A 17,788-nucleotide genomic window follows, 5' to 3' on the forward strand; every position below is an offset into this window, starting at 1 on the left:
AAATTAAGGACAGAAGAGATGTCTCCTTGAGGCTGGAAATAAAAGTTGAGATCTCCAAATGGTAGGGGAAACATTTGCAATTTTCCTTGCAGTGAGTGATATGGGGAATTACTTCTTACAAAAAGTAGTTCTACCTTGATTTCCTTTGCCATGTGGCATCAGATGGGAGGCAATTTGAGATTAAGGGGTAAGGAGATGGGGGAGGCTAGTAAATTGGAATTAAAAAACGGTTAGAATGGAGTAAAGAGAGAGTAGTTAAAAGCAGTTTCTCAAAGTGGTTAGATGTGACTAACAGTGTTCCACAGGAGCCTCTTCTGTATACATCAGTTATTTGATTATATGGCTAGAGTGAGTGATGTCCAAACTTATATACAATGCAACAGAAGGCATAGTGAATAATTCTGAGGACCAAAGGAAGCTGCAAGTGATTATCGATAGTGAGTTGGGCTAAAAAATGATGGATGTAATTTACTGTCATAGTCTGTGAGGTAATATATTTAGGTAACAACTAGAAGTGCTGTTTATGTTTTGGGCTTGGAAGAGCAGTGAGATTTTGAAGTACAGTTCACAAAATATTAACTACAGCACCTCAAGAGCATAAGGCTATGAAAAGCTAATGGAATACTGGGTTTTATGGCAAGATGTATAGAATATAAAAGTTGAGTCCTTTTTAAAGCATTTATGTAAAGCTTTGGTAAGACTGCAGTTGGAGTAGCATGTGCAGTTTTAGCTTTCATACTATCGGAAGGATTCTGAGATAGTAGCAAGGGTGCAGCATAGATTCACTTGGATTTGGAAGCGTTTGAGGAAATTCAAATGCAACGAAAGACTGAAAAGTTGACTTGCTTTCATTCAAAACAAGATAAGAGTGTCAGTTGATAGATGTCTTTTGTATTCTGAAGAATGGGATATAACAGTCTGAAACTAACTGTTCCCAGTGTTTGAAGATTTGTGAATAGGAGGACATGGTCATAAGATCAAATCTGAGGGAGTTAGGACATGAGCTGGAGAAATGTTTTTACTGGGCAAATTCCACGGCCTCATAATCTTCTATCATAGTTATTAAATAGATCAATGACCATGTTGACAGTTAAAAATAAGTTAGATAGGTAGTTGAATCATAAGGTGATAAAGGGACAAGGGCACACAGTAGGCACATGGGTTTGGATCTGCAGCTCGTGCAGCAACTAAACATCAACACTGACTGGTTGGGCTAAACATTATGTTTCCATTTTAGAATTTGTGTATGATTCTATCATTTTGGGGTACCGTAAGGATCAGCATTTGGGCCCCAGTTGTTCACAATATATAACAATGGTTTGGATGTAGGGACCAAATGTAATATTTCCAAGTTCGTGGATGACACAAAACTAGATGGGAATATGTGTTGTAAGGAAGATGCAAAGCAGCTTTCAGGGGATTTGGACAGACTTGATGAGTGGGCACGAACATGGCAGATGAAATATAACGTGGAAAAATGTGAGGTTATCCCCTTTGGTAGGAAGAGCAAATGTGCAGAGTATTTCTTAAATGATGAGAGATTAGAAAGTGTAAATTTACAAAGGGGCACAGGTGTCTTTGCCAGTAAGTCACTGAAAGCTAACATGCAAGTGCAGTGAGCAATTAGGAAGCCCAATGGCCTTTGTCACAAGAGAATTTGAATACAGGAATAGCGAAGTCTTACTTCAATTGTATAGCACCTTGGTTAGATTGCATCTGGAGTACTGTGCAGTTTTGGTCCCCTAACCTTAGGAAGAATATTATTGCCATAGGAGTACAGCGAAAGTTCACCAAACTTGTCCCTGAGATGGTGGCGCTGTCCTATGAAGAGAGATTGGGGAAATTGGGCCTGTGTTCTCCAGAGTTTTCAAGAATGAAAGATGATCTCATTGAAACCTGCAAAATACTTAAAGGAATAGGCAGGGAGATGCTGGTAAACTGTTTCTCCTTGTTAGGGAGTCTAGAACCAGGGGACATTATTTCAAAATAAGGAAGAAGCCACTTAGGACTGAGGTGAAGAGAAATTTCTTTACTCAGAGGGTTGTAAATCTTCGGAATTCTCTATCGCAGAGAGCTGTGGAAACTCAGTCATTGCTTATGTTTAAAGCGGAGATTGACAGATTTCTAAATGTGAATGACATAAAGGGGTAGTGTGCGAAAAAGGCATTGATGTGGATGATCAGCCATGATGGTGTTGAATGGCAGAGCAGGCTCATTGGGCTGAATGGCCTCCTCCTACTCCTTTGTTTCTATATTCCGAACTTGCACGAGTACAGCGTGTTCAAAGTAGTAAAACATCCCAAGTGCTTCTTAGGACTGTTTTCAAACAAAATTTCACACCAAGCTACATAAGGAGATATTAGGATGATGACCAAAAGATTGGCCAAACAGGTTTTAAGGAATGTCTTAAAGGAGGAGAGATGGGTAGAGAAGTGGAGAGGTTTAAGAAGGGAGCTCCTGAACTTCAGGCCTTGAGCAGCTGAAGATATGGCTGCCAATGGTGGAATGCTGATAATTGGGAATGCTCAAGTGGCCAGAATTGGAGGAGCATTGAGATTTGAATGAGGAAAGGTTGGAAGAGATTATAGAGGTAGGAAGGTGTGAGGCCATGGAGGGATCTGAAAAGGATGAACATTTTAAAATTGAGACGTTGCTGCACAGAAGCCAGTGTGAGTCAGCGAGCCCTGGAGCGAAGTGTGAATGGTATTTGGTGCGAGTTAGGATGCAGGCAGCAGAGTTATTGATGAGTTTAAGATTATGCAAGGTTGAGGGTGGGAGGTTGCCCAGGAGAGCATTGGAATAATCAAATCTAGAGGTAAAAAATGCATGGATAATGGTGTCAACAGCAGATGAGCTTAGGTAGGGGTGAAGCCAGGAGATATTACAGAGTTGCAAGAAGGTGGTCTTGATGTGAATGGATATGTGGTTGAAAGTTCATCTCGGGGTTATGTATGACATCAAGGTTGCAAACAGTCTGGAGCAGCCTCAACAATTGCTGTAGAGATGGATGGAGTCAGTGGTTGCAGAGCAAGGACTTTGGCTGGGACCTAAGGCAATAGTTTTGGTCTTCCCAATATTTAGCTGAAGGAAATTTCTGCTTATCTATCCAGTAGTAGATGCTGAGCAAGCAATGTGACAAATATGTGACAGTGGAGAGTTTGGGACAAGATATTGTGAGGTAGTGCTAGTTGTTGTCAGCATACATGCAGAGTGTGACATGTTTTTGGATAATGTCATCTTGTGGATGCATGTAGGTGAGTAACAGAAGGGGGCCAAAGATAGATCTTTGCTGGACTGGTAACAGTGTGGGAATGGGAGGAAAAACTATTGCAGATGATTCTCTGGCTACGACTGGATAGATAAGAATAGAACCAAGTGAGGAAAGCCTCACACGGCTGAATAATGGAGGGGAAGCGTCGGAGGAGGATGGCATGGTCAACTGTATCAAAGGTGGCAGACACATTTAGAAAGATGTGCAGGAATAGGTTTCCACAGTCACAGAAACACATTGTCACTTGTGACTTTGATGAAAGATGCTTAAAATCATAAAGATGTAGTAAATGAAGAGAAACGATTTCCAGTGACTTTTATAGGCCAAAAACCAGAGGGCACAGATTTAAGCTGATTAGCAAAATAACAAAAGAAAAGAGTAGGGGAGTGGGACTACCTCTTTGTAGGAACTGGCCTGGACCAGAAGGGCCAAATAGTCTCCTGTATTATTTCCTGATACCATCATATGATTCTGTAAGGGTGTTTCAGTACTCTTGCAGTTTTGGAAACCTGATTAGAGGTATTCAAACATGGAATTGTAGGAAAGGTGAGCATAGATTTAGGAGGTGACAACATGTTCAAGGAATTTGGAATGTAAAGGGAATGTAAAGGGAGTGGTAATTAGCAAGGACAGATGAGTCAAGGGTGGATTTTGTGATAGATAGAAACAAATGAAGTATGGAAGGAACAAAGAGCAGACTTGTGTTCATGTAGTGTCTTTCATCACTTCACAATATCCCAAAGTAGTTTCCAGTCAATGAAGTAATTTTGAGGTGCAAACACAGTTGTAATGTAGGAAACATAGTGGACAATTTGCATGTACCATGGTCTCACAAACACCATGTGATAATGACTTGACAATCTCTTTTCAGTGAGTTGGCTGAAGGATAAATATTGGCAGGACACCAAAGAAATGAACAATAATTTTGCAAAGTGTCTGTTGCTCTGTTGTGGACAAGTTTCAATCAAAACTTTACTTGACAAGAGCCATGTTGGCATAATTTTTCTTTAGTTGTCTTCAAATTCCTCAATTGCCTGTATTTAATTTACAGTGACCCAGGAGGTGGAATAGAGATGACTGAGTTTGTACGGGAAGCTACACCTCCAGTTGGCTGCAGTTCACGCAATTCCTACGCTGGTTTGGACAGCAACCACCAGGTACTGTTAACATATTGTTGCTGCGAGCAGTGACTGCTGCTTAAAACTGTTGCTACTTTTTTGCTTTGGTTCAAGAATTTCCTAGCCAAACGTCAGAACAGCAGTTTTGTTGCAAACTCAAGAAACTTTCAATTAAAAAGACTTAATTCTGCACAATAAACAAACTACATATCATAAACATAGCCGTAAAATTCAAAATCAAAAGAACTTTGTCCTAACATTTTTCTTGTTCCACTTTTCAAATAACTTTTTGAATTGCTTTTTACAAATTTAATACGTCAGTTAAGGAATATCATCTCCAGAGTATCTCCGAGTCTAAATTCAAAAATGGCGGATCTGACAAAAATGAAGTCCTGTGGCAAAATAGAAACAAAATACTGTGAAGATCTGAAATAAAACAAAAAATGCTGGAAAAACTCAGCAGGTCTGGCAGCATCTATGGAGAGAGAAACTGAGTTAATGTTTCGAATCCAGTATAATTCTTTTGTGTTGCTGAAAAGAGACATGCTATCGATGTTTTTTGTCTTGCACTCATCAGGACAATTCACAAGAATACCAAATTGTTAAGGGTACAACAATTTATACTGCATGAAAAGAGAGTGCTGATTGGTTTGCAAGTGGACTCTGATAGCAGCGTCAGATGAACCTGTCTTGATGGGTGCAAGACGAAAAGCTTTGATAGCATGTCTCTTTCTTCAGCAATATTCAAGTTCTGTACTACAAAACAACTATATGACTCATCTCTTGGTTTATAATTTTTTTGCTTAATGGTGTTAGAGGTTATATTATACACATTTGGGGAAAGAAAAGGTCTGGAAACTGCACCCACTAATCAATTTACTTGTCCCACGAGTCAAGGTAACAACAGTGTTAAAATGAGACAAAATGTCTTGCATACATTACCATTTTAACTACAAAATTGTTAATGTCAATTCTGAACATGAACACATCCTGATAATTATCTACATAATTATATACTGAATCTAGAAATGATTAGCTTGTCATCTTGTTTGTCACCTTTGTAATTTGGGTATGTGTTTTGTAGTTCTTTATTTGCCTGTTGAAAATTTCCTGAACAAAAGTTTTAAAATCAAAAATAGGGAATTGCTATGACAAGTTTTAGATGATTACCTTCCTGGAGGAGTTGCGTTAACAGAAGTTGAAGCTCAGGGAATTAGTGGAAAAACTATAGTTCATTTCGGTGTTCTGCTAATGTTTATCCTTCAGCCAAATCACTAAAAGAGATTGTCAAGTCATTATCACATGCTGTTTGTGGGACCTTGCGTCACACAAATTGCCCCACCATGTTTTCTACATGACAACAACAGTGGCTACAGTGGGAGACAGGGTGTAGGGGTAATAGCAGGTATTCTAATTGGCAGAATGTGACTTGTGGTGCCCTGTGATCTGTGTTGGGCCCTCAACTATGCACCATTTATTAACTGCTTAGATGATGGTATAGAAAACCACATTGAAGTTTTCTGATGACACAAAGTTAGGCAGCATTGTAAGCAGTCTAGATGGAGGCGTAAAATTTTCAAGGAGATATTAACAGATTAAGCAAATGGAAAAAACTAACAAATGGATTTTTGTGTAGCAAGTGATGGGTCATGTACTTTGGACTCCTAAAAGATCGAACAAAATCCTTTCAAAATAGCGAAAAGTTAGAAAAAGTGGAAGCTCGAATAGACTTGGGGATCCATGTACAGAAAATAATTTAAAAAGGCCAGTGGAATGCTGGTCTTTATATCTGGAGGGCTGTAACACAAGAGGTAGAAGTCATGCTGCACAAAACCTTGCTTAAACCACATTTGGAGTACTGCGAGCAGATCTGGACACCTCTCCTCCAGGAAGATATATTGACCTTGGGGGGAATGCAACGTAGATTTACCAGAATGATACCTGGACTCTAAAGGCTAAGTTTGAGGAAGAGATTTTAAAAATCTAGGGTTGTGTTTCTTAGAATTTAGGAGGTTAAGGGATGAGTTGTTCAAGGGTTTCAAGATATTAAGGGAACAGATAGGGTAGACGGGGAGAAATTAGTTTTACTGGATGGGAAGCCTATAGGCTATAGTCTAAGAATTAGAGACTGGTCTTTCAGGAGTGCAGTTAGGAAACACTTTATGCAATGAATGGTATGAATGGCAGAAGTTTGTAACTTTTTTCCACAAATGGCAGCTGATGCTGTGTCAATTAATCTGAGCAATGATGACGCAGCTCTTGACACTCAAATTATTTTACCATTAGATTTGGTGAAGGCAGGTTTTAAGTATTCATTTACTGAAAATAACTTCTTTGCCTTTCCCAAAACTGATTTAAACGCATAACTTTCTAATGAACATTTTGCTCTAGTTTTGAGTGAAGAAAGCAGGCATTTGCTGAAGCTGATTTCGGAGTTTTTTTCCCTGAACTCCAGAAAAAAGAACAGACCAATTTGTATTTGACAAGGGATAAAAATAAAAGTTATAAAATTAGAATAAATTGGTTTATAATGTTGAGACTTCAAAAGTGAAATATTACCTGCAATATCATCAGAAAATATGGAATGAGATGGCTGCTATGGTACTTCCAGCTATACTCTACAGATGAAGTTTCGGCGGTTCTGCAGAACAAATCATAGCGTTCTATTGAGTATTCAATCATTTATGCTTCTATTTATCCTTGTAATCTCTAGTTGTGTTCGTATCCATACATTAACTTATCCATGTTTTGTGTAAGTTAATAAACATAATTGCTATGTGAAGTCATTTGAGTATGTTCAGTGATGTCATGCTAAAACTAAAGTGCAAACACCAGATCTCACCTTAAATTGTGTTCAGTTTTGGCACCAATGCATAGGAGAAACATTTGGACCATGCAGTCTGTACAGAAATGAGCCATGAGATCAATCCCCATCATCAAAGAATTAATTTATTGGAGGCAGGAGATCACTGCAAAGACTTGTTAGATGTATGTAAGACATCAAACAACGTGGTTTGCCAGGATGCTAGAACAAGGAAGTATAGGTTACATTTTTCGTAAAAGAGAACTTTGCAACAAACGTGAAGAAGAATTTCTTGACACAGAGTGACCAAGATTTTGGTGTCTTAGTGGAGGAAGCAAAATTGGAAATTAGCATTTATAGAGAAGATTTAAAAAAATATTCTTTCATGAGATGTGCGCATTGTTGGCAAGGCCAACATTTGTTGCTCATCCCTAAGTACCCTTGAGAAGGTGGTGGTAAGCTGCCTTCTTGAACTGCTGCAGTCCATCTGGTGTAAGTACACCAATGTTGTTAGGAAGTTACAGAATTTTGACTCAGCAACACTGAAGGAACGGTGATATATTTCCAAGTCAGGATGATTTGTGGCATGGTTGTGTTCCCTGCATCTGCTACCCTTGTCTTTCCCGGTGTTTGAGGTCATGAGTTTGGTAGAAGCTGCCGAAGGAGCCTTACTGAGTTGTGCAGTGCATCTTGAATAAAGTACACACACCGCTGCCACTGTGTTGGTGGTTGAGGGAGTGAATGTTAAAAGTGGTGGATGGGGTGTTGATCAAGTGGGCTGCTTTGCCCTGGGTGGTGCCGAACTTCTTCAATGTTGTTGGAGTTGCATTCATTCAGGCAAGTGGTGAGTATTCCATCACATGCCTTTTAGTTGGCGGACAGGCTTTGGAGAGTCAACAAGTGAGTTACTCAGTGCTGAATTCCCAGCCTCTGACCTGGTCTTGTAGTTTTCTGGTCAATGGTAACCCCAGGATGTTGATAGTGGTGGAGGGGTGGGGTGGGGCACAAGGATTCAGCGATGCTAATGCTGCTAACTGTCAAGTGGAGATGGTGAGATTCTGTCATTTTGGAGGTGGTCTTTGCACTTGTGTGGCGCAAATGTTACTTGCCACTTATCAGCCCAAGCCCAAATGTTGTCCAGGCTTTGCTGCATATGAACATGGACTGGTCCAGCACCTGAGGAATTGCAAATGGTACTGAGCACTGTGGAGTCTTCAGCAGACATCTCCACTTTTGACCTTATGATGGAGGTAAGGTTATTGATGAAGCAGCTAAAGATGGTTGGGCCCAGGACACTACCCTGAGGAACTCTTCAGTGATATCCTGGGGCTGAGATGATTGTCCTCCAATGACTACAATCATCTTCCTTTAGTGCTTGGCATGACTCCAATGAGTGAAGAATTTCCCCCCCCTCCCACTGATCTTAATTTTGCTAGGGCTTCTTGATGTCACACACAGTCAAGTGCTGCCTTAAGGTCAAGTCACTCTCACTTCACCTCTTGAATTCAAGTCTTTTGTCCATGTTTGGACCAAGGCTGTAAATGAGTCCAGGAGCTGAGTGGCCCTGTAGGAACCCAAACTGAGCATTGGTGAGCAAGTTAATACTTTATAAGTGCCACTTGATAGCATTGTTGATGACACCTTCCATCATGTTGGATGTAGTTGACCATCATCACATTTTGTACAGTTGGTGTTTTGGCCTCTCTTCATGCTGCTCAGCCTGCTAAATCATTTTTCAATTGCCTCATAATATTTTTTCACGTTATCTCCACCAAGCACGAGTTTTGCTTCAGTGCACAAATGGATGAGATAGTATGCAATGTATCATGGGGTTTTCCCACGTGAATGGGGAGTAGAAATTTTGGCAGGTATTTGCAAATACAATCCAAAGGAACAAATATGGTATGAGAAATAGACTCGGAAATATAAAACTTGTGCCAACTTTTGGCACACAATGAAACTTGCGTTACAATAACAATAATTATGTCATAACCTTTGAGATTTCACATTTTCTTCTTTAGATAACATTGCAACAGCTTGCAGCATTCAACATGAAAACTATCAAAAGGGATACAGATTAAATTATTTAACAAAATTCTACCAGGACAGCAAAAAGTGATGCATTTAAATATGTTACCTGTGACATTGTATTATGGATAGTTGTTTTTCTAGCTGAGAATGAGCCAAGGAGATCATACAGCAGGGAATGAAGGTTATTTGGTCCATCGAGCCCATGCCAAAGTTGTGTATAAACCTCAGAATTTTGGGTCATGATGGCCTGGATTTTGTGGTCAGCGGCAATGTGCTAGTGTTCACCACTGACCTGGTAGAAAGCTCCTGAAAAAGATCTAGCAATCTCTGTGGCATGGACCTTCCCCCTTCCTGCAGTTAATTTAAATCTGGCATCAACTGTAGGGGACCTTCAGCTCCCAGCAACAAAGATGTCATCAAGCAAGTCAAGCAGCCAAATCACTTTAAAGAATTCTCACACAGAGCAAACCAGGAAGTCAAATACAGTGGTTATCCTTCACTTCTTTACAGAGAACACAATAAGGATTAGGACTTACACATGAGATAAAGGTGCAAGCTGAAATCTCATAAATGTGAAAAAAAAATTATTAAAAAAATAAACCTTATAATGGAGAAATTTATCATTCCTCAAATAGAAAACTAGTTGTCCAAGGCACACTGGTTATTCAGCAGTAATTATGACTTTTGTATGTTGTTTAAAAACCCAGCTACACTTCGTTCAATAAGGTGTAATATTTTGGGAGAGTTTTGCCCTGGGATTGGAGCATTAAATATGGAAGTTCATGTCAGTTCAAGTGAATTCTAAAGGTTTCCATCTGCGGGGACTTCAGCCTTGTGGAGAGGTTGGGAAATCACTGACAGCAAGTTCTGGGTTTTCACATTTAACTGCATATGCACAGACGCCAGAAGTTCATAGCGGTTTCACAGTTGTAATGACAGTGAGTGCTGACTATTTTGTCATTGTTATAACTGCAAAATCCTGAACAATGTGTTTGTATGATTTTGCCGTTTGGTGTTGCAAACATACATGCACATACAGGCTCCAAACACACCAAGGATCTTTAATCAATTCTGCTATTCACCCCTTATTTGATAACATATAAGCGATTTTAAAAAACTTTAAAAAAAAATAATCTTATCACTTGGTAAGCTGGATTGTTTATTCCACTAAACATAATTGCATGCTCTTGTTCCCAGCTATGTTGGTTGTGGTTTTAGTAAAATGTGTCAACAGAGCAATGAACAAATATGCATTGTTAGGATCACTTGCCAGTGTGGTCCCTAGAAATGGTACTTGCCTATCAAAATCTTTGCACCAAGCTTGGGCCAATATCTTGTATTTTGTTTGCAGCTTACTGTGGATGTTGGAAATGGCTTATTTCATTTTCTGTGTAACTGGCATAACTGGCATAATCAGTGTTAATACAAGAAATACAACAAAGATCCTTATACTGGAATTTGCCTTTGGACATTGCTGGCCTTTTATCTGTGCAGTTTGCTTCACTAAGTTTTGCTCCTTTGAACTGGGATGTGGTGTAATGTGGACATTTCACTGTGCTCCATAGTCACATTTGTCATCTCTAACCAGCCACAATATTACAAGCATTTAATCAATTGCTAACTCAAGGTGGACAAAGTAAGAAAGTTATTTGAGCCACATGAAAGCCCTTTCTGATGAGCAAAAATAATGATCCTCAATTGGAAAAAGAGGCACTGCAAACATTCCCATTCTTAATAATGGCAAAGTCTAGTAAATCAGTGCCGAATACACAACGATATTTGCAGCAGTCTTCAGCCAGAAGTGCTGAGTGCATGATCCATCTTGGCCTCCTCCTGAGGTCCCCACCAATGTGAATGCCAGTCTTCAGCCAATTTAATTCACTCCATGTCATATGAAATGGCTGATCCCATTAGTTGATTGTACAAGGACTAGGGGACATAGATTTAAGGTTTTGGCAAGAGATGCAACTGGGTTGTGAGGAAGAATTTTTATTGCAGTGAGTGGTAATAGCCTGGAACTCTGCCTGTGAAGGTGGCGCAAGTAGAGATGATCAATGATTTCAAAAGAAAATTGGATGGACTCTTCAGGGAAATAAATTTGCAGGGCTTCAGGGATAAAGAGGTGGAATGGGACTGGCTGTATTGCTCAAAGATCCAGCATGAACTCAATGGGCCAAGTAACCTCCTGTGCTGTAATGACTCTGACTCTAAATGTTGGTCTTGCTGGTGTTGCCCACATGAACAAATAAAAAAAAACCATCATGGCCCTTTTGGTTTGATCATCATTATCCATTTTTCTCAATTTGTCAGCCTTTCAAAAGAATTACACACAATTTTAAAAAAAGGGAGAACGAACAGGAAAAGAAATAAGGGCAGCATAGTTGCCAACTGTTTTAGCTTTGCAGGAGACTGTTTAAATGGGCTAAAAGAAAAGTCAACTGATTTTGGGATCATCTGTAATTCACTTGGGTCTTGTGTTAACTGCAGTGATCTTTGTATGCCTCAGGAGGGAATTTACTTTGGTATTGGTTACCCAAAGTGTTTGAAAGGTTTGAATAACTGACTGTACTCACACCGACAAACTTAGAAATAGTTTAGAAAGAGGCAATTGGTGATATTGCTTGAGGGGCACCACTCCATATCAGGTATAGGGCAAGGAAGCAGGCCTCCACTGTGCAACCTGTGCTCATAATTTTACCCTTTTAGTCCAGGTAATTTTCTGATGATTCTGTTCTGCAGCCTCTGCAAGGCCTGTAAATTCTTCCGAAGGCGTGGTGCCCAGAACTGAACTCCATACTTTAAATGGGGTCTCACCACAGGTTTATATAACTTAACTTCCAGTTATTTTGAAGTCCAGCCCCTTGAGATAAAGGGCAACATTAAATTAGCCTTTTTGATTACTTTTGTACCTGTCCACTATCTTTTACTGATTTCTATTTTTGGACCACTAAATCTCTGTTCCTCCTACTTTTCACTATTTAGAAAATGCTCTTTATCTATCTTCCTTAGGTTTAAAGTGGATGACCTCATACTTGAAGCCAATCTGTCAATGCCCATTTGCAGCTTTCTACTTCCATCTACATTTTTTTATTTTACCATCTTTTAGAAACATAGCAAAAAACTGAGGCCCCAGTACACATATCTGGAGAATACCAATGGTCAAACCTGCCAATTTGAGTACATATCTGTTATTCCTACTCTGTCTCTTAGCTCCTAACCAATTCCCTACCCATGCCAGTAGCTTGCCTCTAATTCCATTTTTCATAACCGTCTCTTATCTGGAATCTTGTCGAATTTCTTCTGGAATCCCACATAAATAACATCCATAGACATTATCCACCATGTAGCTGCATCGTGAAAGTTAGTTAGACATTACTCGTCCTTGACAAATCCATGCTGGCTCTCTCTAATGAGTTTATAGTTGTTCAAGTGCTGAGTCAAGCTGTCCCTATTAACAGATTTTAGTAATTTCCCTAAAACAGATGTTAGATTTACAGGCCTATAATTTCCTAGTTTATTACACCTACCTTTCTAAAATAATGAATGACATCAGTTTTTCAATTCAAGGGGACAGTTCCTGAATCGGGACCATTTTGGAAGATTGCCATGTAAGTTTTTGAAGCTGTTTGTCAACTGTTCTGAGTTTTAAATTTTTTAATTCTGTACAGGATACAAGATAAATACAGGATAAAATTGTCTAAATTGCCCCTCTCATCTCTGTTCATCTTATAATTTACAATTCTTTAGGAGAGAGGGTAACTATAGTAATTCGGTTTTAATTTTACCTGTGATAACACCTGAACTTGTATTACCTGCTTACATTTGCATTATTTGAACCTTGCATCATTTTAAAGGCTGGATCTTATTTCCTACTTTCTTTTTTTCCCCTCAAGTGAAAAGAGGTGCATATCCATGTATTTGTAGATGCAATGAGTGTTTCTGCTTCCACCACAGTTTTAGTGAGCTCCAGACCACCTCTATCCTCAACTTCCCTCTAATCTTCTATCAGTAACATTAAAGCGATGCCCCCTGGTTATTGACACCTCTGCTAGGGGAAGAAAACCCTTCTATCCACTCTATCTAGGCCCCTTATAATTTTATAGATCTCAATTAAATCTCCTCTCAGCTGCATCCCTACCAAAGAAAACAATCCAGCCTATTCAATTTTTCCACATAGTTAAAATTCCCCATCTTTGGCAACATCCTCATGAATCTCCTGTGTAGCTCCCCTAGCATGATCATGTCCTTCCCGTAATGTGGTGATAAGAACTGGACGCAGTACTCCAGCAGTGGCCCAACTAGTGTTTTATATAGTTCGAGCATAACCTCCCTGCTTTAATTTTCTATGCCTCGGCTAATAAAGGAAAGTATGCCGTATGTCGTCTTTGAATCCTTTCAGTGTGCCTTGGTCCTTTCAGATGTATGTGCAACAACATTCAGGCGAAGAATGTGGCTACACCAATGAGTTCTATTGCTTTAAAATAGCTTGGTTCAATGTAATTTCAAAAAGCTTTCAGATGATTTCAGTCTTGGTGAGTAGCCCAGTGAACTGAATGCTTCTGCTTCTGCAGTTTTGCCGATGGAATTATTCATTCATGGTATGTGGGCATCACTGGCTAGGCCAGCATTTATTGCCCATCCTTAATTGCCCTTGAGAAGGTGGTGGTGAGCTGTCTTCTTGAACCGCTGCAGCCCGTGTGGTATAGGTACACCCACAATGCTGTTAGGAATGGAGCTCCAGGATTTTGACCCAGTGACAGTGAAGGAATGGCAATATATTTCCTAGTCAGGATGGTGAGTGGCTTGGAGAGGAACTTCCAAATAGATGGTGGTGTTCCCATGTATCTGCTGGTTCCATTTGAAATGTGACTGATCCATTTGGTCCTTCATATTTAATGTTTTCTCTTTTAAATACAAGGTGATACTTTTGTGTATCTAGCAGTGTAACCGTCATTCAGTGATCCATCTATTTTATTTGTCCAGACCAATTTCAGTTCTAATTTCCTTCACATTTACCACCTGGCAAAACCAACCAAAATACAATAAATACCCTTCAGTATATAACTTCTGAATTGTGTAACCACATTTGAGATTCATTTAAATTTCCACGTCATTGGCACCGACACAGATTCTTGCCCATTGATCGCCACTTGCTGTATGTTGCCAAAGCAGCTTTCGGTGCAGCCAGTTCATTTGACATGGATTCCTGGTGCTTTTATGTTTCTTAAAATTCCCAGCTATAAAGCTTTTACAGTCATTTTTCACTAGGCCAGGTATTTGTTGATTGATTTTGTTCCTGCAGTTATTATGGGTGCTTCTTCCGGAGACAAAAGAACTCAGAAGAAGCCCTCCCAAGTGTATTGTTGTTTTGGGAATCAAAATCTGTTTGCTTTGAAAGCATTTTCCACACAAAATGCTCTCTTTTTAGATATTTGTCATTGATGTATTAAATTTGGTGCAACAGCAGTTAAATATCAGTATCATTGAGTAAAAGTTATTTCTGTGACATTCAGAGCAAGTAGTACTCATGCTCATTTCCTTGTCTTTCTATGTGGCTTTCCTTTACAAAAGAGTGTAATGCACATTACCTCGATTTCACTCCTTTTCCATTCTTGTGCTCCCCCCGACCCCCGCTTATGTCGATCTTATTTTGTTTTTCATTTGTTTTCATATTTTCTCCATAATTGTGGGTGTTCCATATTCATGGTTTCAGGGATATTTTCAATAGCATTTACTCCTTCCAGAAATCTGAGAGTTTAGAATCTTCAAAGCAGTTTTGTTTTCATCTCTTTTTGGCTTAATTTTCCAATTGTTTTTGTATGTATTGCTGCTTCCATCGTTGCCAATTGACAGCCATCAGTGTCTTAAGCATGAATGGATTTTGAAGCCTAGACTGGATGAAAGTCATCTGTGCCCCTTAGCTGTAAGAATTATGGATGAAATGACATTGAGGCAGTCTCAATCCATTCATAATGATCAGAAGCCTTTGACCGAGAGCTGTATGAAATTCAGCGCATGATGATAGTAAAGTGACTGACTTTTTGACAGGGACCATGAGGCTGGAGGGGATTCATGTTGTTGGAGTTACTTCTGGTTTGAAAGAGATTTACTCTGTATCTAGCCTGCACAGTACTTAACAGAGAGTGCTGGATCCTAGTATGAGGGAGGGATGGGAAAAGTATTCAATCTTCAGTACTGAAGCCCTCATCTTGATCGCTAGAGGTTTAAGGAAAAAAAACTTTGGCTGCTATTCACATTCATCTTCCAAGTTAAATTAAGAGTTTAGTTAAAATTAAAAATTGCCATACAAGCAACTGTGAAGTAGAAGAAGATGCCTATTAAAAATCTTTCTAAATTCAATCATGGGTTGTGAGGACCAATGGCATTTATTGTCCATCCCCAGTTGTCCTTGAGAAAGTGGTGGTGAACTGCTGCCTTGAAACACAGCAGTCCGTCTGGTGTAGGCAAGCTCATAGTGCTTTTCAGTGGTTTGATACAACCGGGTGGCTAGCTGGGTCATTTCAGAGGGTAGTTAAGAGCCAACCATGTTGCTGTGGGCCTGGAATCACACATAAGCCAGACTGGGTAAGGATGGCAGATTTCCTTCCCCAAAGGACGTTAGTCAACCAGATGGGTTTTTTATGACAATCTGGTAATTTCATAGTTATCATTACTGAGAGTTGCTTTTAATTTCAGATTTATTATTAATTGAATTTAATTTCCCCAAGTTGCCATTGTAGGATGTGAACTTTTATCTCCAGAACATTAGCCTGGCTGTCTGGATTACTAGCCCAATAACATTACTGCTATGCCAGAAAACAGGACTTTAAATTGCCACCCTTTCAATCTTTAGCATTTCTACTGCCATCTCTTGAATGCAGTTGTTGAATTGTGGCACCTTCTGCAGACAAACTCCGAATGTAGTATTTTAGAAGCCATTTTCATTGTTATCTGTACAGGTCTTGTATTCCTCGCTTTAGGTTTTCACTTCCACCACACTGAGATGAAACAATTGTGCTACACCTGACTTAGTATTGGATACCGTAGGTAGCAAGAGTATGCTATTCTTAACGAGCACTAAGTCCTATCAAAATGACTTGGGACAACTTTGCTATGGTATAGAGGAGCCTTCTGCTCTTCCACAGAATACTTTGGTATAAATAGCTTCAACTTTTTTTTACTTTGTGTTTTATACTTGAGTGAAGACTTGTTTTAAATAAAAATTATTTTAAGTATACAGTAAATTAAACTGGAGACATATTCCACCTACACCATGTTGATCTTTCTGAAGTGATTCTTGTACTCAATGATTTAGTGTAACCTATAAGGTGCTGATGAAATGTCATGGATCTGTTTCTGTCTCCATTGATGTTGCCTGACCTGTTGAGCATTCCGAGCATTTTTTGATTTTATTTCTGATCTCCAGCAAGTGGCCTATGTAAGGAATGCAGATTTAGTGTGGGATATGTTCAGATCCCATATAACCAATGAGATCAAAGGGTGCCTGGGAAGAAATAACACCCACATTGTAGTTATACTAGGAGGTCTAACATCCATAGTTCAACCTTTAGATATGCACCTCAACAAGCTATTCAGGGATCATGTTCATGCCAGATGGAATAGACGGGAAAACATAAACTTCACAAAAAGTGGAAATATGCGCGCTGCCCTGCTTAATGTTTTGTGCGGTTTTGTCATCAAATCCATTGGATGCTGTTAGTCTACTAAGTATCATTGGATGATTCAAAAAAGGACTATCCAATTCAGTGCATAGATAGGAAGATAATTTGTTGTGGAGGGATGATTCTGAAAGTCAAAACCCCACATCTGATCCAGAGTGGGACCCTTAGGATGATTGTGTAGCCAAAGTGACTCAATGAATTCGATGAGCTCTTTATTTGGAAGCCGAAGGCAATAAATTTGACAGTTTTGAAACACCTCGATTGTGGTTAAAGGTATCTTTGTACATCTAATTTATTCAATAAACTGTGCTGCATTAATTTAATATGAATCACTGGGGCTATGTTTTTTATTCACATTTCAAAATGGCAACCACCAGAACATACGTTCACACCAATAGTTCACATTTTATATTGAGCGTATAAGTTGGCCCCTGTTTTTGGAGGCTTCAAAAATCGACTTACATGCCATGATCTACGGTACCCATAATGTTGTTTAAAGCTTTTGATCAAGTTGTACCTTGATTTTCCAGATTTTCAATCTTTTTTGCCTCCTTGTCCACATAACTTCATTTAAAAAATGCTAACTTTGTTAAAATAGTACTTAACCACAAAGTAAATGAACTGTTCAATAATGAAAAAGGTTTGTTGAGTTCATCTGTTCAAGTGCATCCTTCATTTATTTCGTGATATTGACAGAAGTTTTAGGTTCCATGCAGCTGTTTATACTCAGTGTCTCCCAGCACATGCTGCCATTTTGGAGAATAGCTTGGGAAGAATAGTTTGGTCTGGGATTTTGTGGTAAAAATAACAGTGAGACTTTTAGTACTCACAATTAATAAAGCGCAAGTTGGGTAGCAATCTCCAATCGTCACAGGTGTTCAGT

General features: G+C 39.3%; 1 protein-coding gene across 6 annotated transcripts in view; it reads left to right on the forward strand.

Moving 5' to 3' along the window:
* Positions 1 to 17,788, forward strand: part of pcnx1 (pecanex 1) — a 296,740-nt gene that overhangs the window by 86,831 nt on the left and 192,121 nt on the right. For all 6 annotated transcript variants that reach the window (XM_041214599.1, XM_041214600.1, XM_041214597.1 and 3 more), the window contains exon 3: positions 4,323 to 4,428. In XM_041214599.1, coding sequence (XP_041070533.1) covers positions 4,323 to 4,428 — 106 coding nt within the window. The remainder of the gene's footprint in view (positions 1 to 4,322; positions 4,429 to 17,788) is intronic.

The sequence above is a fragment of the Carcharodon carcharias genome, chromosome 20 (assembly GCF_017639515.1).
Source record: "Carcharodon carcharias isolate sCarCar2 chromosome 20, sCarCar2.pri, whole genome shotgun sequence".
NCBI classification, from domain to species: Eukaryota; Metazoa; Chordata; class Chondrichthyes; order Lamniformes; family Lamnidae; genus Carcharodon; species Carcharodon carcharias.